The sequence below is a fragment of the Macrosteles quadrilineatus genome, unplaced genomic scaffold, assembly GCF_028750875.1.
Source record: "Macrosteles quadrilineatus isolate MER2022 unplaced genomic scaffold, UCM_ALF_1.0 Scaffold_1__1_contigs__length_201487025, whole genome shotgun sequence".
Classification (NCBI taxonomy): Eukaryota; Metazoa; Arthropoda; class Insecta; order Hemiptera; family Cicadellidae; genus Macrosteles; species Macrosteles quadrilineatus.
Genome location: NW_026542594.1, coordinates 101,966,695 through 101,993,404, shown reverse-complemented (window position 1 = coordinate 101,993,404; position 26,710 = coordinate 101,966,695). Strand labels below are relative to the sequence as shown.

General features: G+C 39.2%; 1 protein-coding gene across 2 annotated transcripts in view; it reads right to left on the bottom strand.

The window, feature by feature from the left end:
* Positions 1-26,710, bottom strand: part of LOC129000068 (nuclear hormone receptor E75-like) — a 101,250-nt gene that overhangs the window by 40,419 nt on the left and 34,121 nt on the right. Inside the window, exon 1 of one of the 2 annotated variants that reach the window (XM_054427138.1) lies at positions 5,330-5,477. The exons of the other annotated variant lie outside the window; for it this stretch is intronic. Within the exon in view, the coding sequence (XP_054283113.1) occupies positions 5,330-5,447 (118 nt within the window). The 5' untranslated portion in view covers positions 5,448-5,477. Of the gene's footprint in view, positions 1-5,329; positions 5,478-26,710 lie in introns of those variants that run through there. 2 annotated transcript variants of the gene reach the window in all.

Sequence of the window (26,710 nt, the reverse complement as noted above, 5' to 3'; positions counted from 1 at the left end):
GAATGTTGTACTGTCATTATTAATTCGACAGATGTTTCTTATCAAGAAACAACTGAGTCAAAAGAAACCGAGTCAGCTGTTATGGCAGATCAGGAACGAGCGCCGTGGAGGAACAGGTACCGAACAGCGACAGCGAAGTAACCGGCTACTTTCCTCGGCGAAAGTCTACACTTTCCCTGCATCTCTTCCGGTTTCGTCTCCCGCGTAATCGCACGTTGTTATTGGCGATAGATGCTAGAGCAATGCCCGGGACACAGAAAGGGGAAGGGGGAACGAGGCCGCAACGAGGCTAGGCCGTTGCCTTCTGGTTTTTGAGGTTAGCCATCAATGTATGGGTTGTGACGTAAGCCAGCTGAAAGTGCGAGGTTTCGGCAACATCACCAAGTATCGTAACGCACCGGGTGACAATGTAGGCCACCAGGATTTGCCAACCCTCAGCACTCATGTTCACTATTGGTGACGATGACGTTCGAATAAATAAAACATGTAACGCGTTAGGAACGATTCACATAATCCCGTCCTACCATTTAATAATTGATTCGTGATCAGACGAGATTAAATTTAAAACATATTTTTCAAACAAAGCATTATGTTAAACGCGATATTATGTAACAGTGTGCGACAAAGAACAAATTAACAGGTCGGGAATTATACAATTTGTTACTCACACGAATTTTAAGGACATGGTTTGTTTTATCGTAAATGGTTACACTTCATGTTAATTCGGTCCGTAATTTTACCATTGCAATTTATATAATATATAATATCTATTATAAACTCGATGCCAGTTTATTATATATACAGTTGCTTAACAGTTAGTTAGTTACAGTGAACAGTTGCTCAACACTCTACATTATTATTCTAAAGATTGATGGGGTCTACGTCTACACAATATATTTTGTAAGATCCCCTCAACAGTTACCTGTGTGTATTTCTATAATTTGAAACTTAAGAATTAAATTCACGTGTTTTGCATAGTGATAATTATAAACTAACTTAATAGAATCAATGTTTTTAAACATTGCTTTTGTATTCCACAAAAACATTCAGAAGTTAAGAGATAACAAACCATTAAAAAAGAATAGAAATCAATAAAAATATATTGATACTGTGACCTCTTTAACACTGAAGTGTACAGTTATAAGAGTTGCAAAAAGTTGATAAGAGTAGAGTAGAGCTTATCAGGGCCGCTCGGGCAACGAACTGCCAACCTCTTGACCTGATTTGGGCCGACTCACTCAAATAGCCAAGGTTCTACTGCTCTACTGTACGCTCTCTACACGGTTGGCACCCCACTACTGTACACTCCTCATACAGTTGTCAGTTCCAGGGCAACGAACTGCCAACCTCTTGACCTGATTTGGGCCGACTCACTCAAATAGCCAAGGTTCTACTGCTCTACTGTACGCTCTCTACACGGTTGGCACCCCACTACTGTACACTCCTCACACAGTTGTCAGTTCCAGGGCAACGAACTGCCAACCTCTTGACCTGATTTGGGCCGACTCACTCAAATAGCCAAGGTTCTACTGCTCTACTGTACGCTCTCTACACGGTTGGCACCCCACTACTGTACACTCCTCACACAGTTGTCAGTTCCAGGGCAACGAACTGCCAACCTCTTGACCTGATTTGGGCCGACTCACTCAAATAGCCAAGGTTCTACTGCTCTACTGTACGCTCTCTACACAGTTGGCACCCCACTACTGTACACTCCTCACACAGTTGTCAGTTCCAGGGCAACGAACTGCCAACCTCTTGACCTGATTTGGGCCGACTCACTCAAATAGCCAAGGTTCTACTGCTCTACTGTACGCTCTCTACACGGTTGGCACCCCACTACTGTACACTCCTCATACAGTTGTCAGTGCCAGGGCAACGAACTGCCAACCTCTTGACCTGATTTGGGCCGACTTACTCAAATTATAGCCAAGGTTCTACTGTTCTACTGTGCGCTCTCTACACGGTTGGCACCCCACAACTGTACACTCCTCATACAGTTGTCAGTGCAAGGGCAACGAACTGCCAACCTCTTGACCTGATTTGGGCCGACTCACTCAAATAGCCAAGGTTCTACTGCTCTACTGTGCGCTCTCTACACGGTTGGCACCCCACTACTGTACACTCCTCACACAGTTGTCAGTGCCAGGGCAACGAACTGCCAACCTCATGACCTGATTTGGGCCGACTCACTCAAAAGCCAAGGTTCTACTGTTCTGTTCTACTGCACGCTCCCTACACTGTTGGCGCTCGTCGTAGCCTACTACTTTACAATTATTCAATGTGGACATCCATCTATATTTGTGTGTCCTTTAAGGGCCTTGTACCAATAAAAAAACTGCTTATTTAAAAATACCATTAGTTTTTTTTTCATGGGTTACAGTTAAAATTATCGAGAATATGTAATTTCAATTCTATTAGGTTCAATAAGGATAAACAAATTGAATGTTAATAACTTTTTTAACTTCCGCTTTACTAAACTCATTTCAGGGACACATTTAGCATTGCTCGAATGCTTAAACATTGTTTTTGACCACGGAATTACGTACGGAAGTGTAAGGCCGTCACAAGGCAAGACTAGCGCCGCCTTGCGCTCAAAATACGCGGGAACCTTGTCCCCCCCCCCACCACCCTACATACACAATCGAGGGGTTATGACGAGCCTTGCTTTCATAAAACACAACACTTGACTTAAATACATCCCAAGTCAATGTCAGCTACGCTACACGCAAGGGTCATGTTCTGGTTGAAACTTTCATCAAGCTTGATCTACTTTGTGTGTAAAATGGTAGCTTGCATGAAATCTTTGCATAATGTAGGTATATAATAATTTGTACATTTTTGTTTCACTAATCAATCTTCACTTTCAGCTTTTCAGCTTGAGTGTTTTTTGCAATGAATTAATTTTATTTTACACATTCGTTGTGTACTTTTTCTTGAATCCAGGCCCAAGACTACTTTGGTATACAATCGTAATCAAACTTAACAGAAATCGTTTTACGTTTACTATGTGACAATGAGAGTTAAAGTAGGCAACTCGTTCTGTTTAAATACGCAAAAAATAAAACATGAGATGTACGCTTGGTACAATAAAATCACTCCTGAACTACTTTGAAGACTTTTCTTTTCCAAAACCAACTGAACAACGAAGTGACAGTCTCAACAGTCTCTTTGTCATGGCGTTGTCGTATGTTGGTTTACAATCAGTTGTCCGCCGTGGGTCCTTGACCTGACTGAGGCAGTATCGCCGGTCGACGTCCCCGCAGTAGGACACGGGCACGCCGCAGTTACCCAACCAGGGGTGGACGGATAACCACAACCACGGCAAACCGTACAACAAAGCTAGAGCTCTATCGACTTGAACAAAAAAGATAAAGTTGGCGATTTCCTTGATAGCGCCATGGAAAACCACGTCGATGTTTCCTCATTAACAAAGTTATTGTTTCAAGTGCTAACTTTAGCAATTGATCTACAGGTGAGGGTTTAAACGAATTATCCAATAAAGAACGAAGGTCCAATACACGCTTTTATTCATCCGCGTTGCGCGGTTGCGTATAATTTTAAGTTCTCTCCGCGAAGACGACCTCCTTTGTCCCACCCCGGATATCGGGGAGTTGTGGCCAGGTGACGGCATCATGCTTGGATGTCTTTGAAAGCGAAAACTGGAGAGTGAAAGCCCGATTTCACTGAGGACGGCCTGAATCCGGGCGAAAGTGGTTGCTGTTACGGCACCAGGAGTACGGCGCGAGACGCTCCGACATAATGCTCTGGTGATTGGCGGTTCCACCTCATTTGTACTACTTTGTTGTGTCTCCTGGAAGAAACTATTACTTGTATAATAATAAAGTTTTTAATAGTAAAAATAGTATTGTCGTGCTGTTTTATATTTGGAGTTATTTGTAAAACCTAAACACTTTTCAAGATTGATTTAACGACGAATATCTTAAAATATATTTGAGCTTGAATAAGGCGTGAGATAAGAGAATTCGGGCTGATGGAAATTTGTTTCCAGTAAACACGATCTTTTAGTTAAGTACGGTTATAATCATTCACCAAATTTAAAAAGTAATACTTTGGGTACCGTAGGGGTCTATATAAAGAAAGAGAAAATTATTAGATTTTTTTGGTACATCAACTTAACTGGCCAATTTAAATCGTTATACCGTGACCATAATATCAAAATAAATTTAAATTAAAAAATATTTAGATGAAATAATAAAACATGAAACAAAGAGTGAAAACAAGTTCGAAGATTCGAATAATCAACAAATGCAAACAAAAAATATAAGAAAATCATCTCCAACAATCCCAACAAAGCGAGAGTAGAGTGGTGCGAGAGATATTGCAAAAAGTTTAAAAGCCCCCCCTCCCCCTCCCAGCGCGTTAACCTAGATACTGGGCGCGGACGATGAACTCCTGCCGGGGCCTACCTCAGTGCAAGGCCACATCGAGCTTTCATCCCGGCCTAGATCCGCGAGTTGAACGAACTAGCCTCGTGCGAGGCGCCTATGACCTCCTTCCCGCACTGCGCGCGCCCGCGCCGAGGCTACCGCTTTATGGCACGAATTAATTTAACCTCAAACGCGGCGTGGAGGGGGGAAGGGAAGGCCACGGAGGCAATGCACTAGCCTCGCACGGGGCGCCGCTTGACCCACTTGTCCTACTCACTATTGGGCCTTGTTGAAAGTGAAAACAACTGTGCGACACCTCGATAGAGGCTAGATGAGGCTAATGTGGATTGTGGTGGGATATATAGCTTATTTTTAGGTTATGAATGTGATTGTTGCTATTTTGAATGAGTTGTGGATGAAAATAGATCATTGTTGCAATTTTACTTTATAAATTAAACAGAATTAGCCCATAAAACTTATAAATTTACAGGAATTAGTAGATATAAATTTGAGATTTATACTATAAAATTATTAGGAATAATCGATCAAATTAATACGAAATATAACAACAAATTTACACAATATCTTCATTTATTTAAAAACATACAATAGACAATTCAGTGTATTTTTTTCATAGTATCAAGTTTCATTGTACCATTATTATACGATTACGACTGTCGTTAACACAAAAAGCCAACATGGGATTAATTCCATCCTTTATCTTGTTATTTACTGTTTTTACTCTTTGGGTAAAAAAAATACGTTTAAACATACTTGTCTAATAAGATGCATTTGAATTAAATAATAAATATTAAGAACGGATATCGTCGGAATGTAAATTTTGGACAGTGTCTGTCTAATGACAAGTAGATTAGATACGTTATAGTTTGATAAACAGAATTGTCAAATACATGTAAATGTTTGTTGACTTGACGTACCTGCCAAGACCTGGCCCAGGAGATGCTCGCTGTTGTCCTGTGGGACGAAGGGGTCGCAGACGAGGTCCTGGGGCTCACAGCGATTCTCAGACTCGGGCTTAAAGTTCATCACAGTCATTTTGATGAGTTTTCGGTGACAGTTGATATGAAGAGAAGAAAGGTAACTGCACTTTGTAACTACCGCGAGAACATCGGAACTCACGACCTAACCTAACCTGACCAGAGTCCACTGTACCTAATAATACAAATACTTCAATAACGACGTAACCTATCTAGTGAAAACACGAGTAACTTAGACCTGAGTAAACATGTAATAGTTGAGCCTATGGGTAACAAACAGGAATCACAGATGTGTTGTTGGAGTAGGATTGTAGGAATGGCGCGCGAGGGACGTACCACAACACAACAGACGACGACAGCGGCGCTAGTAGCTCTGTTGGCGGCGACGGAGGGAACCAGGGCACCACAGCGAGGCTACGAGGCTAACTTTCCATACCATCCCCAATATAAAACACATGTAGGAGGAAATACTATTATACAATTATATTAAATATTTAATATCGTGACAATGTTTATTTTATAAAATAATATTATTTTGTAATTTACTTAAATAAAAATCCATCAAAGGAATAAATTAATGGATAATATAATAATTATTATCTATAAAATAAAGGCGACCAACAAGGTGAATGAAACGAGAATCTAGAAATTTATATTATGAGTAATTGGTGTTTATTGCCTGCATATTACGCTGAATTAATAAGGTAATGTGTTTAAAAATAATTGATTTTTTAAAACGAAAAAAATACTTTTGTTTTATTGATATTTTTGCGATAATGTATAAAATATTGGTTTTAATATGCCTAAATGGACCGACCAATAACATGTGTCCAATGTAAATAGATGATACATTATAATAGCCTACGGGTAATTGTTCAACACTTTTCATATTGCTTCATATCCAAAGCAATACCTGTGTCTTCACTGCTCTAAACGTGTGTCGAAACGCTTTACCGGAACTAAAACGGAAATAAAACTTGGTCGCAGTTTACTTTCACTGGCCAGTTATGATAACGGTAAATAGTGATGTTATAACTTATACACAACCGACGTGTGAAGCAAACAAAATTGTAACTTGTAAACTGGAACTACCGGACCACCTATGTAAACTACATAATGTTACTTGTTCTGCTCTTGCTTCGCAACGGGGCCATAGTATATTTCGTACCTAGGGCCGAAAACGATCGAGAGCTGCAAAACCATTTCGGTCTGTGGTTCGAACGCTATTTTTCACCACACTATACCCTATTCACCAAAATAATAATGCATACTGATAGTCAACAGAACTACAACTTTAAGGTTATGTGAAGAAATAATTTGAGGAATCAGCAAAAATAATAAATAGTTTCTAGGCAGCAGTGACAATAAAACAATTCTATTGCAAAGCTATGGATACTGTTGTGTATTTAATATGCATTCATGTTTTAAAAAAGTAAGCGGGCAGCTGATTTTGCGGCCCTAGGGATGTAAAAACCCTGCTCGGTCCCCAAATGACGATGACAGCTGGCATGGCCTGCGAAACTTATCTTTCTGCCACCAATTAACGTATGTAAAACATCTAAAAACATCATAATGTTGTGAAAAATATATTAGGGTTACACTGCTCCGGGACTTTTCAATCACACTGTATATAGATGGTATACACTTAACAATAACTAGTTCTATACAGATTATACAGCTAACATAACCCATCGGTTGTGCAGTAAAAAGAATATTGAAAATCCATACGATAAATCGTGGGACAAAGTAGTTCCGTTGAACGTCGCATTAACCTAATGCCCTAAAACAAGGATTATCCAATTGACAACGTGTAGAAGCATATCTAGATTCTATAGACAACAAATAATATCCACAACAAATGTTGAGTAAATTATTGAAATTACAGACTTTGTTCTTTTTGCTTACAAAACCCAATCTTACTAACTAATTAATTTTACTGATGTTCACAAAGTAAGACATTCAAACTGATTACAGAGAAGTTATAAACTGACATAAAGTTTAAAAAATTACAAATTCCGTGCAAAAATTGCATCTTACACTTTAATATGTTTCCCTATGAAATCATTGCCTCCTAGATGATGTACCTGTACAGTACTCGCTGTGACCCGAGTGGCGATCAGATACATATCACAGTATTGTTGAAATTTACTTCGTCACATAAGTAAACTTTCAACATTCAACAACGTGGAAATCAACTACTTTTCATGGGCTTATCCCAACTCCGAGCGGTGGTCAATTTTGGCTCTCACAGCCCTGACGGCTGAGAGTTTGTATCTGAAGTTTGAATTTGTTATACATGTACATCATGTGTAACTGTACGAAACCACAGTAACTAATAAAATAAAGTAAATCAGTACAAAAGAGAATACTTATGTTTTTATTTGAATTTCAACCAAACCTAACCTGTCACATGAATAAAGTAGCTATGAACAAATAAAGTAGTGTATATATTAGATGTGGCCACCACACGGAGTTGGACTATACGCTAAAGTGAAAAAATACAAATGTTGTTTACACATTTTGTCTTCCCAAATATTGATTGTTTTTGTCGTTTGTATTGATTGTTTTTTCTCTTACGTCGTCAGTGAGTAATCAGTGAGCTAATTCTCTAATCATAGTTAATAATAATAATTGTTTAGTTGTATAATTTAATTGTAGTTATCAAGTTAGTTTTATTGTTTTATTATAGTGAGCTAATTATCTAATCATAGTTGATAATAATTATTGTTTAGTTGTATAATGTAATTATAGTTATCAAGTTAGTTTTATTGTTTAACGTCAGTTGTCAGTTTTAATTTTCATAACCTACAGTAAATTTTGATATAACTTAATAAATTCAGTTCAATTAAAATACAATCAATGTGGTACACTGCGTTTTGCGTATAGTAGTAAATATGAATAATTGATTTTGAATGAAATACAAGAGTACAGAATTGTTTAAAAAAGAATGATCGTTTGTATATCTTAACGTACTATATCGACATTCCCTAGAGCAACTGTAGTAATTCTGAGTATATATGCAAGTTGAACATTATCTTTAGCGTTGGTGGCTTAATTAATTTAAAAATTGCAAAGTAATAATTAAAGCTTAATTTGTTATTACATTCATCCTGATTAGTTTGATACACCCCAAGTATAAACGTTTAGTATAAACGATAAATCTTTAAAGTCATCTTTTAAGTGTCGTGACGATTATTACTGGCATTATATAGCCCCTTGTACAACGTACAGCAGACTCAGGTTGCAGTATTGACGTAACTGCAGCCGGGATGTAAGCATGACGAAGTGTTCTGCCTTGTGATTGGTCGATCGTATGACGTCATTGTAACATCGTGTTCTCATTGGTGGCGCTGCCCTTAAATACCGAAAACAATTGAAAAACTGCATATCTGTAACTTGAACTGTACACGTTTCAATTGTTAAATGTAATAGACCAAATATATTATCGACAATTTGTAATAAATTCATATTCTTTAAAATATTTTTAAGTCGGACGGTTAACACAAATCATATGGGGGAAATGGTTGTTTTAAGTTGAAAGATAATGGTAAACGTAACGATAAACATTTTTAACGATTATATAGTCTCTGCGATTCTCTAAAATATTGTCAAGGTTTATTGCTCTATATATGTGCTTGTTTTGGGCTCTATAACAATCGCAATAGTTCTAGATTTCCTCGTTGCCATCCGCCAGGGTACAGAGCGCTGCAATCGCTCGGTCTAACATATGACAGGTTACAACAATAATCAAGATAAGACAACTTAACTTTCACTCTGAAAAATACGGCAAACTGATCGTAAAATAAAGTCAGACATTTTCATTTAGAACCTCTCAGAGCAAAGTATTACATTTCTTAACCTAAATACATGCTGTTAGTACCCAAAACTTACTTTCTAGCAGAGTGGCGCAAATTAATTATATTCCAGGGTGGCCAATCGAATATAATTATGGTGTGAATTTAGATCCACTTCCTTTAGCTTGTGGATCAGCCAAGAGGGTCGCCAAGTTGACCCGTGAACAAGGGGAGTCGAATAATAACGACTCAGTGAATTACGGTTCAACAATTTATTAATTTTTAAACCAAATAACCCTTTACACATATGCTAGCCTTAATTGTTATTAGTACCCAAAATTATGAAATGGTACATTACTCAATACAGCAGGGGTGGGCTGGGCCATGTTAAGAATTAGCTGAACAAATTTGACTCCCGTATTATCACAGGAGCCGTGCAAACTTGTAGCCAGGGTTACCTCCCGCTATCTCCGCGTCCCGCCATCTCCGTGTACCGCTACCTCCGAATTTCAGAGTGACCCCTATAATCCTCGGTTACTTCCTGCGTTAAGACTTTCCGTCCAAACCTAACCTAACCTAACTTAACTTAACCTAACCTAACCTAACCTAACTTAACCTGACCTAACCTAACCTAACCCACGGGTTAAATTTTCATCAAATCTTCCATCCACGGGGCTTCGCAGCCGTGGATGCAATGACAGCTAACAACGCAGGCAGTGACTGGATTATAAGGGTCACTCAAGAATTCGGAGATGGCGAGACAGATTTGGGTTCGGAGATAGCGGAACGCGGAGATAGTGGGAGCACACGGTAGCCAGCACCCCCACTAGTACAATGATATGATTTTAAAACCCAACGGACAGATAAGCACTGCCGACCTCGGCCACCGCAGGTGGCGCTAAGGGCGGGAAATTCAAATTGAATTAAAATAGGCTTTAAAATTTCACAACACACTACGTACTGGCATAATAGTCTATAATTGGAAGAAAACGGAATTAGTCAAAATACAATTTCCCAATTTAAACATTCAATATAATGTTGTTTGGTGAAAAAATAAACAGTTTAATGCTAAATAAGCTATTATGGTAGAAAAAATAAATCATCTCAGGATTTCACGATTAGTCATTGAACCCAAACCAAACCTCGTAGCCATTTCGTTGATCATGTAACTGCACGCTTCAAGACGCATGGATCAGGCTGTAACGCTAATTATCAACATGTAACCTAACAATGTATCTTGACATTTTGCCGTCGCAAAGTCGGTGATTTCTCCCTCCCTCATCCACCCCCCTCCCGTTCCATAAACAATCCACAACTGTCAACCCGCAGTTTGTATCACAATGGCGAAGCTGCACCCACTCGGCTAATCTTCGTCTTAACTCGTGTTTCACAACAGTTTCAATTAATCTGATCGGTACAGTCTGATTAGCTGCAAATAGAGCCAAGTGTCAACACAGCCGTCTGACGTCACTGCTAGGTCGTTGAACCCGATGGGATTATTGGCTCACCATTATTGACCTAGTTGAGTTGAGAGTGCGAGCGGAGAGCGGCGACGCTCATTGGTCAATAGTTGAATGTACCGGTCACTTTAGTTCACAGTTATCGAATATATATTTTGTGTGACCGGATTAGTGATAACACGTGGCTAGAGCTGTGGGGCCAGAGCAGTAACTGTCAAAACCACTGTTTTGTTTGCTGGAATGTGTAATAACGTGTCTATCTACCTGATCTCTGTGTCATTGGGTTGGGTAGTATAATTGTGGTAAACAAATTGTGATTCCTACCTCGATAAAAATATAGCTTTAACACTGTCACAATTAACAATAAATTTAATTATTTGCAATCCTGGAGGGAATTAAAATTATCATTTTATTCTTGTTGCTGTTTACCAACTGGTTTTACCTTAAAAAATAATCTATTGATAATTTAAAATCCATCGGAGGATTGTTTAGTTCCTTTCATTAAGTAACGGTCAATGGAAATATACAGAGTCATTTATTTACATAATTGCGTACTGTTATGGTTCAATTCATTTGTAAACAATATTTTTTTCACTTTAGCTATATTAAGTAGTTAAAAATATCATACACTATCAACCTCTTCTTAAATCTATCTCCCTTTTAATCGTAGCTGAGATGGCCTTTGATATCATCTCCGTCCTTAGATATTAAATACAGAGCTGATTTACCGCTTTATCATTGGACATACGATCATAATAAGATCGAACATGTGTCAACTGGTCTCCTGGTAACAAATACTGGGTGCAATGATCTTCAACTTCCAAACCCCAGGCACGCGTTGATAGAGATTGACACTGTAGCAACAATCGTGTGTTCACTAATCATTATTTGGTGATTTTGAGCTCTGGTCTTCATAGAACGCTTGAATAAACAGGGAAAGAACAGAAACACATTTATATCGGTCTACAAGTACATCCTCTTGTACCACTACCATTACATTTTACTATATTAATTTCTAAGATTACAGCATGCTGCAATTTTTATTCGATAAACCTCTGTCACGTTACGGTGTCTTTCCTCTCTTTACCTGCGCAATGTACTGCTGATCCTTTTGTAGGAATGAATCCTTTTGTTGTCGAATTTGACCTTTACCCATTCCAAAACCTGGATGAAGATGGAACTATTCGCGTAGGACGGGGCACAATCTTTCTCCACGTATATTGACAGGCTTCTAAAAATGAAGTGTGATTTACACAATAAAACTTTAATTTACAATGTAGACTATATTTTTACACCGCAGTTGTTTCGTAACAGATTCCTTGGGCACTAGATTAATAGATTAATTTAGACTACTCAACATAGTTATTTTTGTATGTATATAGGTCTCCAGTATGGCAATTAATTTGATATTCATTTGGACAATTAATTTTTGCAGTTATCCATTCGAATTTTATCAAGGGATTTGATAAACTCAGACACAAAGACATACTAGAATCCAAGTGGGATTAAATAAATTTCACACGCCAGAAACTCTTCCTTTTTTAACCATAGAACCACTATAAACAGCCGTATTCCGCAACGTCTTTGGTCATATGCTCATACATGAAACGAGGCGTTTCATGGCAGTTTGTATGACGTTAAAAATTTTACAATATATATTGAGAAGAAACTGTTATATCCCATCCAGATTTCTCTAAATACTTGTTTCCAACACATCTTGGTTGCATTTGTATTGACCTCCCCTGCCTGGAGGTTTGAGACTCCGAGGTGAAGGCATGTTCAAGCAGAAGCCCGGTGAAAGCCCCGGAAGTGCGATGGTAATGGCGGTTACACGGTGACCTAGTGTCAGGCCGAGGAGGAACGACCGATTTCTCTACAAAACGAAATTGAAAGTAAGAATTTCACTTTCACCGAAGATGAAAGTGGTACTAGCACTATCTGCCCGCAGCGTGAACTACAGACTGTACAGGGAGCGGGGTTCAGCTGTTACCGATCTCTCCTTGAGAAACTACGATCAGCTGAAAATATAAACTGAATTTTATTACCAATTTCTATTGTCAGTTTAATAAAAACTTTGTGAATCAATCTAAGGTACAACACAATTATATCCTGGAACTTGATTTATTTAGACGAAATGGAATGGATGCAGATGTCTGGTGGCTTGCATAGTAACGTGTAAAGCACTTAAATGATATGGGCTGGTTTAGGCAATATTGCGATGGTATTATTTAGTCTTAAAGGGAAATTTTAAATATTATTTTAACTGCTACAAAAGTATTTACTGGAGATAGCTATTAGACTCTCATTCGAGCTTTTAAAAGAACTTGTAACCTTTAACTGCTTGATAATAACAAACTGAAGAAAATAATTTTAAAATTTTACTGTTGTAATTTCTAAATGTTTAAAACTATTAAAACAACGTAACAGCATAATTGCTCCGAATAAATTACACTACTGAAAAAGAATGAAAGCATTCAATTCAGTTCATCTGTTACAGACTAGCGCCGGATTAACTGGTTCAATTGTACATGGAAATGTAACCTACTTTGGATAGAATCTGTAATTGACTACGCAGAACCAATACAACTGTATTGCAGTGTTCGGCTTTAGAAAAAAACAGATAAATAACATAGGTTCTGACAGGAGAGTATGGTCCATCGTCAAACCAAAACCCTTTTATACTGTATAAAATGTAATATTTAGAGTTTTCTTCGTGGTTTTAAGCATAACAAAAATAAACTGTCTACATTTGTTTTAGTAATAAGAACTCAAAAATATGAAAAAGAAAACTAGTACACGACTAGTATTTGTTATTATAAATTGGTCATTTACCACAAACACATATTTTTTACATTGTGAGTTCGTTATTTTGCCCCGTTAACTTGTTTGATCTTGCATAATTCACTTTCTCGAGTGCCAACCACCCGATACGGGTAAATTGTAATTTCACTAGTTTAGGTTTCTTGTCAGTCCGTAATCGTGCTACTTTCTTCACGTTCGCTATCTAAAAAGCACTGGTTTGTACTCTGTATGGTGATGGCGGTTGGTTGAAAGATTACAACAATGGACCCGCAGCTTCGGTCGTCTCCGTCACTGTTCGGCTGTTCTCGGGTGTCCTCGGCCCTTCGGCGGGTGAACGCTCGCTGACTGGGCCACTATGGCCTTAAAATAGTAATATCGCCATACCACTCGCTCCATGCCCCCTCCTTGCTAAAGATATCACTTTACTGTACTGTATGTTTGTTTGGCAATTAATTACTAAACATTAATCGTTACAAAACAGTTTTTAATGTTGTTTTACCGTAAATATTAACGCTATAGGTTCAACATGACTAAAGTACGTACATAATATAATAGCACATAGGTACTCAAAGAAAATCAACCACCATGGGAATAATCAATTTCTGAAATGTTCATAATAGGGTTTGATAGGAGAGGTTTATCGATTTAGAAGCTCTTATTGTAAAACACCAAGACTTAAATATTTTAATCCCGAAAAAAAATGGCAAACGCCTCCACAGCTATCGCTACCACATTTTGACATAACAGCGCCTAGTTAATTATCATGATACAGTAAAGCAATGGGGTCGAATTCATAAAAGTATATTACGTAGCCTACCTTAAACTTTACGTCGTTGGAACTGTCTACGGGACTTATTTGGTTTAACTCCTTGCCTTGAAACTTATTTGCTGCAAAGTGTTTCTGCATAGTGCTGTTGTTGTTTAGTAAATATTGTTTGTAAAAAAATCTTTCAAGCTGTCATACCCCTTCGACAACGTTGGTCAGGTAGGTTGTAGGTCCGGGACGGGGACGGGAGGGCGACGACCGAGGGGCGGCCAAGGACAGGCCAAGGTACGCGCCGTGGCGGGGCGATGGAGGTTGCTGAGTATGACGTCAGACAACGACAAGAGAGTGACGTATCTACACTCAACAGCAAACAGCAACTCATTTCAACATATTCATTGTAACCAAATCAAAGTTTGAGTGAGTATCAATAAGCTCATCGAATACTTGGGTACAAAGTATTCGAACAAACGGGACAAGTGTACATCAAAATAACGTGGGGTACGACCAGGGAATTTTGCCAACAATGGCGATATAGTGCCACCCGTGGCAATGTGAAAGTCCATGCTTAAAATCTCTTAAAGCTGGTAAGAAAAAAACAATGCTCCATAGACAAGAAACATACACAAATGCGTCAAGTTGTTTAAACAACCTTATTCCCCGATTCGCTCGCAAAGTAAATATTGACTCGTGTAGCAGCGTTCGTACGCTATTATATCCTCACTCATTTTTCCTTGTTTACCTCTCTTACTAACGCAGTCCATCCTTTCTGTTACGAAGTTTTTCTTATTTAGGCATTTAGGTATTTAACTTATAACTGGTTATAGTTTTATTAAATTTTGAGTGTTTAAAACGGGATCAATTTATAATGTCTGTGAATAAATTTACCTAGTATGAACGTTGAGGCAATTTGGAATATACGTAGTTTTTGAGCCGTCATCGCATAGAGGATTTCTTACAAATTGTTCCGATCCAAGCAAATTACCCAATCAGTATGGATCCCGCCTTGACTCTACCAAGTATTCTTATATCCTCCACCTCAGTCTCTCACAAGGATATGGGTCGCTACCAGTTCCAGGGGGGTGGGTGGGGGGGGGGGGGCAGTTTCGTCAAAAGGAAATGATGTGGAGGTCAGAGCCAGAGCGGTTTCACTTTCTCTAGAGAGCGAGAGTGACGACTGGGGTCGTAGACCTGCAAGTGGGTCAGGACGACGACGTCACTTTCTTTTTCGTTGGTACACGTAACAGCAGTATCCTACAGGAGAGGAGTCTCCTTCATACATGGAGCGTCTCTTTGGAGGAACGGCTTCCTACAGGAGCAGAGGTTCCTGCCGAAGGGGATCTTTCCTATACAATAGTTGGGGAATATAACTTTTTGGGAAGCTACTTCTCTACGAGAGGAGTCTTCTTAATGGCATAGTTTTTTAACTTTGCTATATGCGAACGGAATCATACATAAGAAGACGCTCCTTGTTAGAGAGTGATTTCCAACAATAAGGGAGTCTAATGGAGAGTATTTTCTGAAGAAGAGGAGCTTATTTTAGAGAACATCTCACAGGAGATATACACCGAGTAGGACGAGTGAACCAGTAGAAGTGACGCTCCCCGGTATCACTGGTTCAACAATAACTGATAATACACTTTTGGCAAGGTTTCTACCGGTTACCCAATCGGGTCGAATAGGTTTCCACCAGAAATAAATGATTAACTTTGTAATAATAATTCTCTTCATGCTACACCTAAATATATCCGTTAAACAGACAGTTTTAGCATTGGAAAGTAAACAAAAATATATCGATGCAATATTAACCTCTCATAAAAACAGTGGGCCCTCAATTTAATACTTTAAATTAGTTCAATGCATGTCTTAAGTTCTCTGCCTGCGGTTGGTAATCGTCGTTTTTAAGATTACTGTATTACATTGTTATGCATTTTTATTGGTTTGAATCTAATTTGTAACGTTGCAATTTTAACATAGAGTGCTGTAAACATACATACTAGTTTACCTATTACTTTGCTTCAATAAACCTCAAAAACTAAAAAGTTAATATACACTACATTTTAAATATTTGTTTACAGCTACACATTTTAACCACAACAAACAACTTTTAAAAACATTTTTTTATAGAGTTTATTCCTGTTGGCAGTAAAATTGTACAGATTTATAGAACAGAAATATGCTATGAAATATAATAAACGCAAGCAATTCTAAGAAATTGCATACACAATTTTCCTCAATACAATTGACAACCTTTGTTAGGAAACGTCAAACATCCATGGCAATATTTCTCAGTGCTTATTTGATGATGCGTTTATGCGTTCATTGAAGTAAAAATTAGTTTAATATTTATTGTGTACTTAGGTTTGCTGCTATAGTGAATGTAATAAAGTGAATTTTTTTAAGAATGATAGTAGTATAATACAAATAATTTGGCCAGATTTAACAACATATTTCGATAAACAAGCATATTACAACAGTTGAATGATCTCTGTAAGAATAACACAGGGGTTTTAAATTTAAGTTTTCTTTATAATTTTCACAATCACCATTAGAAGTACAACAACGCTTTAGTGTAATATATTGTTTGATTTTTAAGCTCTAAATAATGGGTTGGAACGTTGGAAATAAATTGCTAAATTTATTGTTGCAGGGTCAAAAATGAGAAAACAAATGTTTACCCAAAAAAACCCGGTTTCCGTTAGTCCGATCATGTTGGTAACATATATGTACCCGATTTCCTCAAATCGGATCATTGTTACTTGAGTTATCGTGGTCACGCGTAAACATATACACACCATTTTTACACACATATGTAAACCTGAATGCATAACGTTTTTGGCCTCTGGGGACATAAAAACACTAAGGTACTCTGTGACCTACGGCAATATCTTAACCCCAGCTCCAAATTTGCATTTGGTCCAAAATGAGTCAGCCCAAGTAACAGCAATACATAATGACCGATTCCAAGCCAGCAATCAACCACAAACGACGGTGAGGCCAAATCACCGATCCAATATACCACTCAGACACACAACAATCGCTTTCCCCTTCGATCGTCTGCTTTCCCCATTGTTGCAGTGTAGTGTCACAATTACTACGACGACGGGCTTCAGTCGACCAAAGTAAAAGTCATCTTCAGCGTTGCACAATGGTTGCGCATTACGTGTATCCTGTGTAGCCTAATACTCCACGGTAAAAAGGAGAGGAAAATTTAAAATTTACAATAGTTGAACGCATGAAAGTTATTGACACTTATAGATATTTCTAGGGGGAAAACTCAATGAGTTTTGATTGTGAATTTTATTCATAATCTTTTGAGACGATTTGATTGTGATTTTGTTAACAGAGTGTGTGCATGTAAGTTGTTTTTATTAACTTCTGTAAAAAGCGAAAATATAGTATATTTAGGGGAAAGTATTAAAATAACATTACTTTTTTTTAAATAACAGAGATTTTTGAATACAGAGAGTCAATGAGTCAATTTTGTATACAAGTAAAAATGTTGTTATGTTAGTGACAGCTACACATACTCTATTAACATACGTAACATCCAGTATTTATGTCACGTAAACTAATTATTATATTAAGAGTCTTCCATAGTGGAAGCCATGTTGGATTTCTTCCCCATAAGAACAATGTTAGAATTGCATCATTTGTGGACACGTAACGGCGTTATTTGTTAAGATATAGCTTTGAAATTTATAATTTGTATTTTTAACATAATAGACTCGTGACTGAGGTTTTTGAATTTCGAAAATCCATTTTCATTTCCTTTCAATAATTAGCTTAATTTTAAGCTAATTAATAATTAATTATTCATTTAAAAAATTAAAAATTGTGAAATAAAAAACGTCAATCTCTAGAGGACCGCAATTCCTTAAATTTAACTCCTTATCCATAATTATATGACAATTTGCTGATGAGATATTTGGACCCAAAGTTAACATTGTTCTTATGGGGAAGAAATCCAACATGGATTCCACTATGGAAGACTCTTAAGGATGGCACTTGCGGTAACATTTTAATTCCTTATTTAATATAAACATTATATATGTATTAAGTAAGTATGATTTACTAATGATATAAAGACAACCACGTGAGCCTACTGTCAAATAATGTCAAGTGTCGATGCATGGAGAGCGCCTGCACACAGCACGATGCAATACTGATACAGCATCTATATTGCATCACGCGGCTACACGGCGCTACAACAGTCACCTACGCTATAATACTGTATACACGGGAGCACAGTGTAGACTGTCGAGTGTCAATGCATGGAGAGCGCCTGCACACAGCACGACGCAATACTGATACAGCATCTATATTGCATCACGCGGCTACACGGCGCTACAACAGTCACCTACGCTATAATACTGTATACACGGGAGCACAGTGTAGACTGTCGAGTGTCAATGCATGGAGAGCGCCTGCACACAGCACGATGCAATACTGATACAGCATCTATATTGCATCACGCGGCTACACGGCGCTACAACAGTCACCTACGCTATAATACTGTATACACGGGAGCACAGTGTAGACTGTCGAGTGTCAATGCATGGAGAGCGCCTGCACACAGCACGACGCAATACTGATACAGCATCTATATTGCATCACGCGGCTACACGGCGCTACAACAGTCACCTACGCTATAATACTGTATACACGGGAGCACAGTGTAGACTGTCGAGTGTCAATGCATGGAGAGCGCCTGCACACAGCACGATGCAATACTGATACAGCATCTATATTGCATCACGCGGCTACACGGCGCTACAACAGTCACCTACGCTATAATACTGTATACACGGGAGCACAGTGTAGACTGTCGAGTGTCAATGCATGGAGAGCGCCTGCACACAGCACGACGCAATACTGATACAGCATCTATATTGCATCACGCGGCTACACGGCGCTACAACAGTCACCTACGCTATAATACTGTATACACGGGAGCACAGTGTAGACTGTCGAGTGTCAATGCATGAAGAGCGCCTGCACACAGCCCGATGCAATACTGATACAGCATCTATATTGCATCACGCGGCTACACGGCGCTACAACAGTCACCTACGCTATAATACTGTATACACGGGAGCACAGTGTAGACTGTCGAGTGTCAACGCATGGAGAGCGCCTGCACACAGCACGATGCAATACTGATACAGCATCTATATTGCATCACGCGGCTACACGGCGCTACAACAGTCACCTACGCTATAATACTGTATACACGGGAGCACAGTGTAGACTGTCGAGTGTCAATGCATGGAGAGCGCCTGCACACAGCACGATGCAATACTGATACAGCATCTATATTGCATCACGCGGCTACACGGCGCTACAACAGTCACCTACGCTATAATACTGTATACACGGGAGCACAGTGTAGACTGTCGAGTGTCAATGCATGGAGAGCGCCTGCACACAGCCCGATGCAATACTGATACAGCATCTATATTGCATCACGCGGCTACACGGCGCTACAACAGTCACCTACGCTATAATACTGTATACACGGGAGCACAGTGTAGACTGTCGAGTGTCAATGCATGGAGAGCGCCTGCACACAGCACGATGCAATACTGATACAGCATCTATATTGCATCACGCGGCTACACGGCGCTACAACAGTCACCTACGCTATAATACTGTATACACGGGAGCACAGTGTAGACTGTCGAGTGTCAATGCATGGAGAGCGCCTGCACACAGCCCGATGCAATACTGATACAGCATCTATATTGCATCACGCGGCTACACGGCGCTACAACAGTCACCTACGCTATAATACTGTATACACGGAAGCACAGTGTAGACTGTCGAGTGTCAATGCATGGAGAGCGCCTGCACACAGCCCGATGCAATACTGATACAGCATCTATATTGCATCACGTGGCTACACGGCGCTACAACAGTCACCTACGCTATAATACTGTATACACGGGAGCACAGTGTAGACTGTCGAGTGTCAATGCATGGAGAGCGCCTGCACACAGCACGATGCAATACTGATACAGCATCTATATTGCATCACGCGGCTACACGGCGCTACAACAGTCACCTACGCTATAATACTGTATACACGGGAGCACAGTGTAGACTGTCGAGTGTCAATGCATGGAGAGCGCCTGCACACAGCACGATGCAATACTGATACAGCATCTATATTGCATCACGCGGCTACACGGCGCTACAACAGTCACCTACGCTATAATACTGTATACACGGGAGCACAGTGTAGACTGTCGAGTGTCAATGCATGGAGAGCGCCTACACACAGCCCGATGCAATACTGATACAGCATCTATATTGCATCACGCGGCTACACGGCGCTACAACAGTCACCTACGCTATAATACTGTATACACGGGAGCACAGTGTAGACTGTCGAGTGTCAATGCATGGAGAGCGCCTGCACACAGCACGATGCAATACTGATACAGCATCTATATTGCATCACGCGGCTACACGGCGCTACAACAGTCACCTACGCTATAATACTGTATACACGGGAGCACAGTGTAGACTGTCGAGTGTCAATGCATGGAGAGCGCCTGCACACAGCCCGATGCAATACTGATACAGCATCTATATTGCATCACGCGGCTACACGGCGCTACAACAGTCACCTACGCTATAATACTGTATACACGGGAGCACAGTGTAGACTGTCGAGTGTCAATGCATGGAGAGCGCCTGCACACAGCCCGATGCAATACTGATACAGCATCTATATTGCATCACGCGGCTACACGGCGCTACAACAGTCACCTACGCTATAATACTGTATACACGGGAGCACAGTGTAGACTGTCGAGTGTCAATGCATGGAGAGCGCCTGCACACAGCACGATGCAATACTGATACAGCATCTATATTGCATCACGCGGCTACACGGCGCTACAACAGTCACCTACGCTATAATACTGTATACACGGGAGCACAGTGTAGACTGTCGAGTGTCAATGCATGGAGAGCGCCTGCACACAGCACGATGCAATACTGATACAGCATCTATATTGCATCACGCGGCTACACGGCGCTACAACAGTCACCTACGCTATAATACTGTATACACGGGAGCACAGTGTAGACTGTCGAGTGTCGATGCATGGAGAGCGCCTGCACACAGCCCGATGCAATACTGATATAGCATCTATATTGCATCACGCGGCTACACGGCGCTACAACAGTCACCTACGCTATAATACTGTATACATGTGAGCACAGTGTCGACTGTCGAGTGTCAATGCATGGAGAGCGCCTGCACACAGCCCGATGCAATACTGATACAGCATCTATATTGCATCACGCGGCTACACGGCGCTACACCAGTCACCTGCGCTGTAGTAGGTACTGTATACACGTGAGCACAGTGTCGACTGTCGAGTATCGGGATTATGATTATTATAAATGAGGGATTATTATAGTTGCTAACATAATTTCAATTACAGTACAATTGTTTCATGTTTATGTGCAACTAAGAGAATATTAAAAATTATCATCTGTAACAAACAAATTAGTAGGCCAGTCAATATATACACGAAAAAAGGCAAACATCGCAAACGCGCATGTATCTACGATTTTTGTATATGTTGTTAGGTCCCCTAAGAGGAGTTTATACCCAAGTTTGCAACCCTGAAAACCCTGTGCTACTCCAATGATACTCGAAAAACTGTAAATTTCTGGCTCATTTTTTGTTTTATTGAAAAAACTAACTGAAGGAAGCGTTTATCAGGTATATGTGTCCTATACTTTTTTAAAGTTAACTAAATTTGCAACAATTGGAACCCAGTTTGTGCCCTTTTAGTCCATTTCTTGCGGATATACAGTTAGTAAACAATAGGAATCTTTTTTCAAACATTGAAAGATTATCGGTAGGCTCATTTGCCAAGATGTGTATCGGTTGAAGTAATGGTCATAGAGAAAGTCTTTAGGCAAGATTTTGTAGAGAATTTAATAAGCTTTTATTTAATTCCAAAGTGGTGTGTCTAGGCCTTATAGCTTCTTAAAAAAAGTCGTTAATGATGTCATCAATGTAGGTATACTGACTAATGTTATTATTTATTTCTTTAAAGAGTGCAAGAATGTGAAATTGACATTTTATAGATAATAGATGTAACACATGGCTTCAAAAAAACAAACAATTACTAAGAAATATACTGAATTTGCTGGATATTGGGCACACTCTGAACCACCTCTCCGGCCTTTCTGGAAGTACACGTTCGTCTGTCCAGACTCCAGAGCTTAATCCGCTGAGGAGCACCAGTAGGTCGATATCCTCCCCAATGATAAAAACCTGATCGAACGATGAACTCTTGGAGAGGGCAGTCCTCACTATATCAGAATCGGGGTACTCTTGAGATTGATGTATTTAATACAACGCATCTCAAATTCAGTACACAACATGGTGATCAGTCGGTGTTTGTTAGATTCATTTGAGAGCATTTTTGCTTGGGACACTTTGATGGGTATTAGTTCATCAAACAAAATGTCACTGCATGAGAGAGAAGTAGAGCGTCACGGGCGTTCATCTGGTTTAGTGCTCTTCATAGCTGCATCTTGGGGGTATCCATCAATTACCACAGCAAAGTTTTTACCAAAGTGGTTTAAAGTAAAACATAGCTGACATATCCCACCACAATGTATCTGACTGAATCATTTCGATGCCAGATAACATTGTGCAATACGTAACCACCATCAATCACTATGAACGCTTCGTTTCCTCGGATGATGTTTTCAGTGAGCGGTGTAAATGCTGAATAGAAGGAAGATTTTTGTGCCCTTGCGCATTCCTTCTTAAGTGAATAAAGACAGTGGATACGGTGCAAGCTCATACGCAAAATGCTGCTTTAATTGTACATCTGATTGTTTTGTGACGCAGACCCTCTGGAATATATAAGGAGATCAACATCAACTCTCTTGTTGAATACTTTTACAGACGAACGTCAAGGTCTTCACTTTGTCCTTTCGTTTAAAAGTCACTTAACCAAAGTTGTTATCAACAATTTGTTTCACTCCTCATGCTCCCAGTTCTTAAGATAAGTGGCAGTTGATATCAGGGCCTCCGACGATACCACTGTGGATGGAAAATAGGCGATCGATGACTGGGAATGGAGGGTGGGTGTTGAACCAGATCTTTAATTTTTTTGTATCTGCAGTGTCTCTCGCAATTTGGGATGCCCTCATATCAACGTGCTGTTCTGATGTTAGAGCCGTAGTTTCAGTGAAACGTTCCTTCCCTCGCAAATGTTGAGCATGGAAACCAACCCTGCTGACCAGCGCCAGCACACTGCTTGATATTCCCCGACCATGAGTTAGCCCACCCTGGCTTTTCATGGACCTCATCAGTACGTGTTCCATGGTCGAATCTGTCCACAAACCAGACCAGAACTTATCAGAGCGACGTTTTGAGAGGACCTCCCTGTGAACGTGCGATACTCACTTCATGTGTTTTTTAGGCCAAGCATGTCTTGAAGGTAGAGTCCGAATCTTTTAAAGACATGCAACCCCAAATAAATAATTTACGCAAAATATGATATTTTTATGTATTAAATTTGTTTGTGGAACTGTAAGGCCTAGACACACAACTTTGGAATTGGATTAAAGCTTATTAAATTCTCTACAAAATCCTTCCTAAAGACTTTTCTCTATGATCATTACTTAAGCCTGCACGCATCTTGGCAAATGAGCCTACTGATAATCTTTCAATGTTTGAAAAACAATTTCCTATTTTTTACTAACTGTATATCCGCAAGAGATTGACTTAATGGGCTCAAACTGGGTTCCAATTGTTGCAAATTTAGTTAACTTTAAAAAAGTATATGACACATATACCTGATAAACGCTTCCTTCAGTCAGTTTCTTTCAATAAAACAAAAAAATAGCCAGAATTTTACAGTTTTTCAAGTATCATGGGAGTAGCACAGGGTTTTCAGGGTTGCAAACTTGGGTATAAACTACTCTTAGGGGACCTAACAACATATAAAAAAATCGTAGATACATGCACGTTTGCGATGTTGAATGCTGTTATTGACTGGCCTATAGTGATTTATAGTTATCTTAAAATAAAAAAATTATATGCATAATGCGTTGTTTTTTCTTGCCACAATAGATCACTATTCTTAAAATCTGCTGATAATAAAATTTATTTATGAACATAAAAACTTGTTTACACGAATACAACACATAGTTGATACAAATATAGACATTTTTGAAACATTTTAATCATCAGATTATTTATTAGGTATTATTGGGTAGAATAAATATTAATTATAAAACCCTTAGAGTTAATTTAGTCCATAAAAATAATGATGTATATTTGATATCTAGATGCATATAATCTTTGTTTAAGTCACTACACGCAGTTGTATGCTTGATTAATGTAAAACCCTTATCAATCCTAGTATTTAAACGCATTCACCTAGCGTAATGTAATTAATTTATATAGTTAACATGAAAGTAAACTCCTAAATTTACTCAAGGGCAACGATTCAGTAAAAGTACAAAAATCAATAAAATCCAGGGAAAGCGGAGGCAATGGCCGCCTAACACTTGTGGATTACGTCATCAGTATTGGTCAAACCACACCACGGAAATAACCATTTGTGAACAATCTGTGAATGCAAATGTGCATCTAGGAACACGACATTGCGTCTGTAGAAAATTCATTACATTGAAATGAGTCGGAAACAAATAGGACCACAACAAAGCACAACATATTGGGTAGGGTCAAGGAACTGATGGCTACACTTACCCTCACTTTCTATATCGTGAGGACATCGCTGATAAGACGTGATAAGGGAAGGTCGTGGTGATATCAGCGCGAGTGTTGATATTCTGATAGCGAGATGAACCGCAGATCGTCTCCTGTAGCCTCGGAAACAGAAAACTAGCGTGTCGGACGCCGCGCGAACCAAGGTTCACTCCGAGTCAAGGTCCCGCAGTATCGACCTAACGGCGGCGCTCGTAGTTCCGCAACTCTCTACCAGGAGCGCCACCAGCCGGGCACGCCTCTAGTGGCCAATGCGGCAACTACGTGGACGATGCACTGAGACAGCACATTGTATCTATTATCACCGCTGAGTAATGAGTAATGGTAATGGTAAATGTGATGACCCGCAGGCCCCACTCAGCATGTACTATCACGCCGACTAGCCACTATTTGTCCCACGTTGTTATGGAGATATTTATATTTCTAACTGTTGCGTAAAACGGTCATTTGCTTATCACTTGTTTACAACGTTTTCTAGGAAAAAGCTCTGTTTATTCATCATTATTTATATACCGTTGTCTGGCTTTGAGAGAAAACAGTTAGATTACCGTACCCTCCTAAAGTTATACTATTCTTCCAATTGCTTCCAATTACACGAATGGTACATTTTATCAACTTTTTCGTTCGTTCGTGATTACATAACTGATTTTATCTACAAATCTAGTGTTTGATACAATGTTTTCTTTTTTATGAAATCGTATTATTTACATTAATTTAACATAAAGTCAACTATTTTAAAACCTCTTTTGTTCTACTAATTCTTACTAAAAAATATTGTTGGTATTTAATATCCATCGAATACCTCAAATAATCAAAGTGATTACAAACACTCAAACAACAATTATTTTGATACAGTTATTTATTTAATGTAAACTCGAACAAACGATTTGGTATTATACCATTACTAAATCATGGCTACTAGACACGAAAGCTAACAGTTTTGTGAAGTAATCATAACAACTAATACTTAGTTTGCTGCTGCAGGAAACGTTCTTACGCATTGAGAGAATATTACGAGAAAAGGGAGAGGAATCGATTTGGAGGGTAATGTTTGTAGGAAGTTGAGGGGTTTTGTTCTATAAGGGTGGCACGACTGAAATAACACGGGACTTTCGCACGCGCAGCAATGCAAGGGGCGCGGAGTCATCAGCCGCGGTGGAGAATTAGATCACACTAATAATGGTTTGGGGAGATTACCACGTTGCTATCGCTGTCGGGTGAATGTGTTTGCATAACCATTCGTACGACATCCATAAAAATCTAAGGTATAATTTAAACTGAGAAAAAAACATATTATTATTAACATATTATTACTTGTCCCTTTAGATCAATGTATGCATGTATGGTGGAGTGTCGCAGGGTGTACACTGTGCAGGATATGTTGTATTGTATTGAATCTACACTTCGACTAGATATGTATGGTGTAAGCATCAAATGTCATGTTCTAACCACAAACCTCTTAACACAACGGGGTGGAAATTTAGAGATAAATACAACACGGCAAGGAACCGTGGTTAATTTTCCATGTGTAATAGTCACAATGAGCGATGATTGTAGGGCACAGTACACAACACAAACCCAGTAAGCGTCTGTTGTGGTCTGAGTCGATCATGCTACTTTATGTTTCTAAACTTCGCTATGAAGTGGTCTAGTAAAACATGTGTGGTAATTTATAATACCATAAGATAGATCGCTCTCCCATATACTCTGAACAGTGAACACATC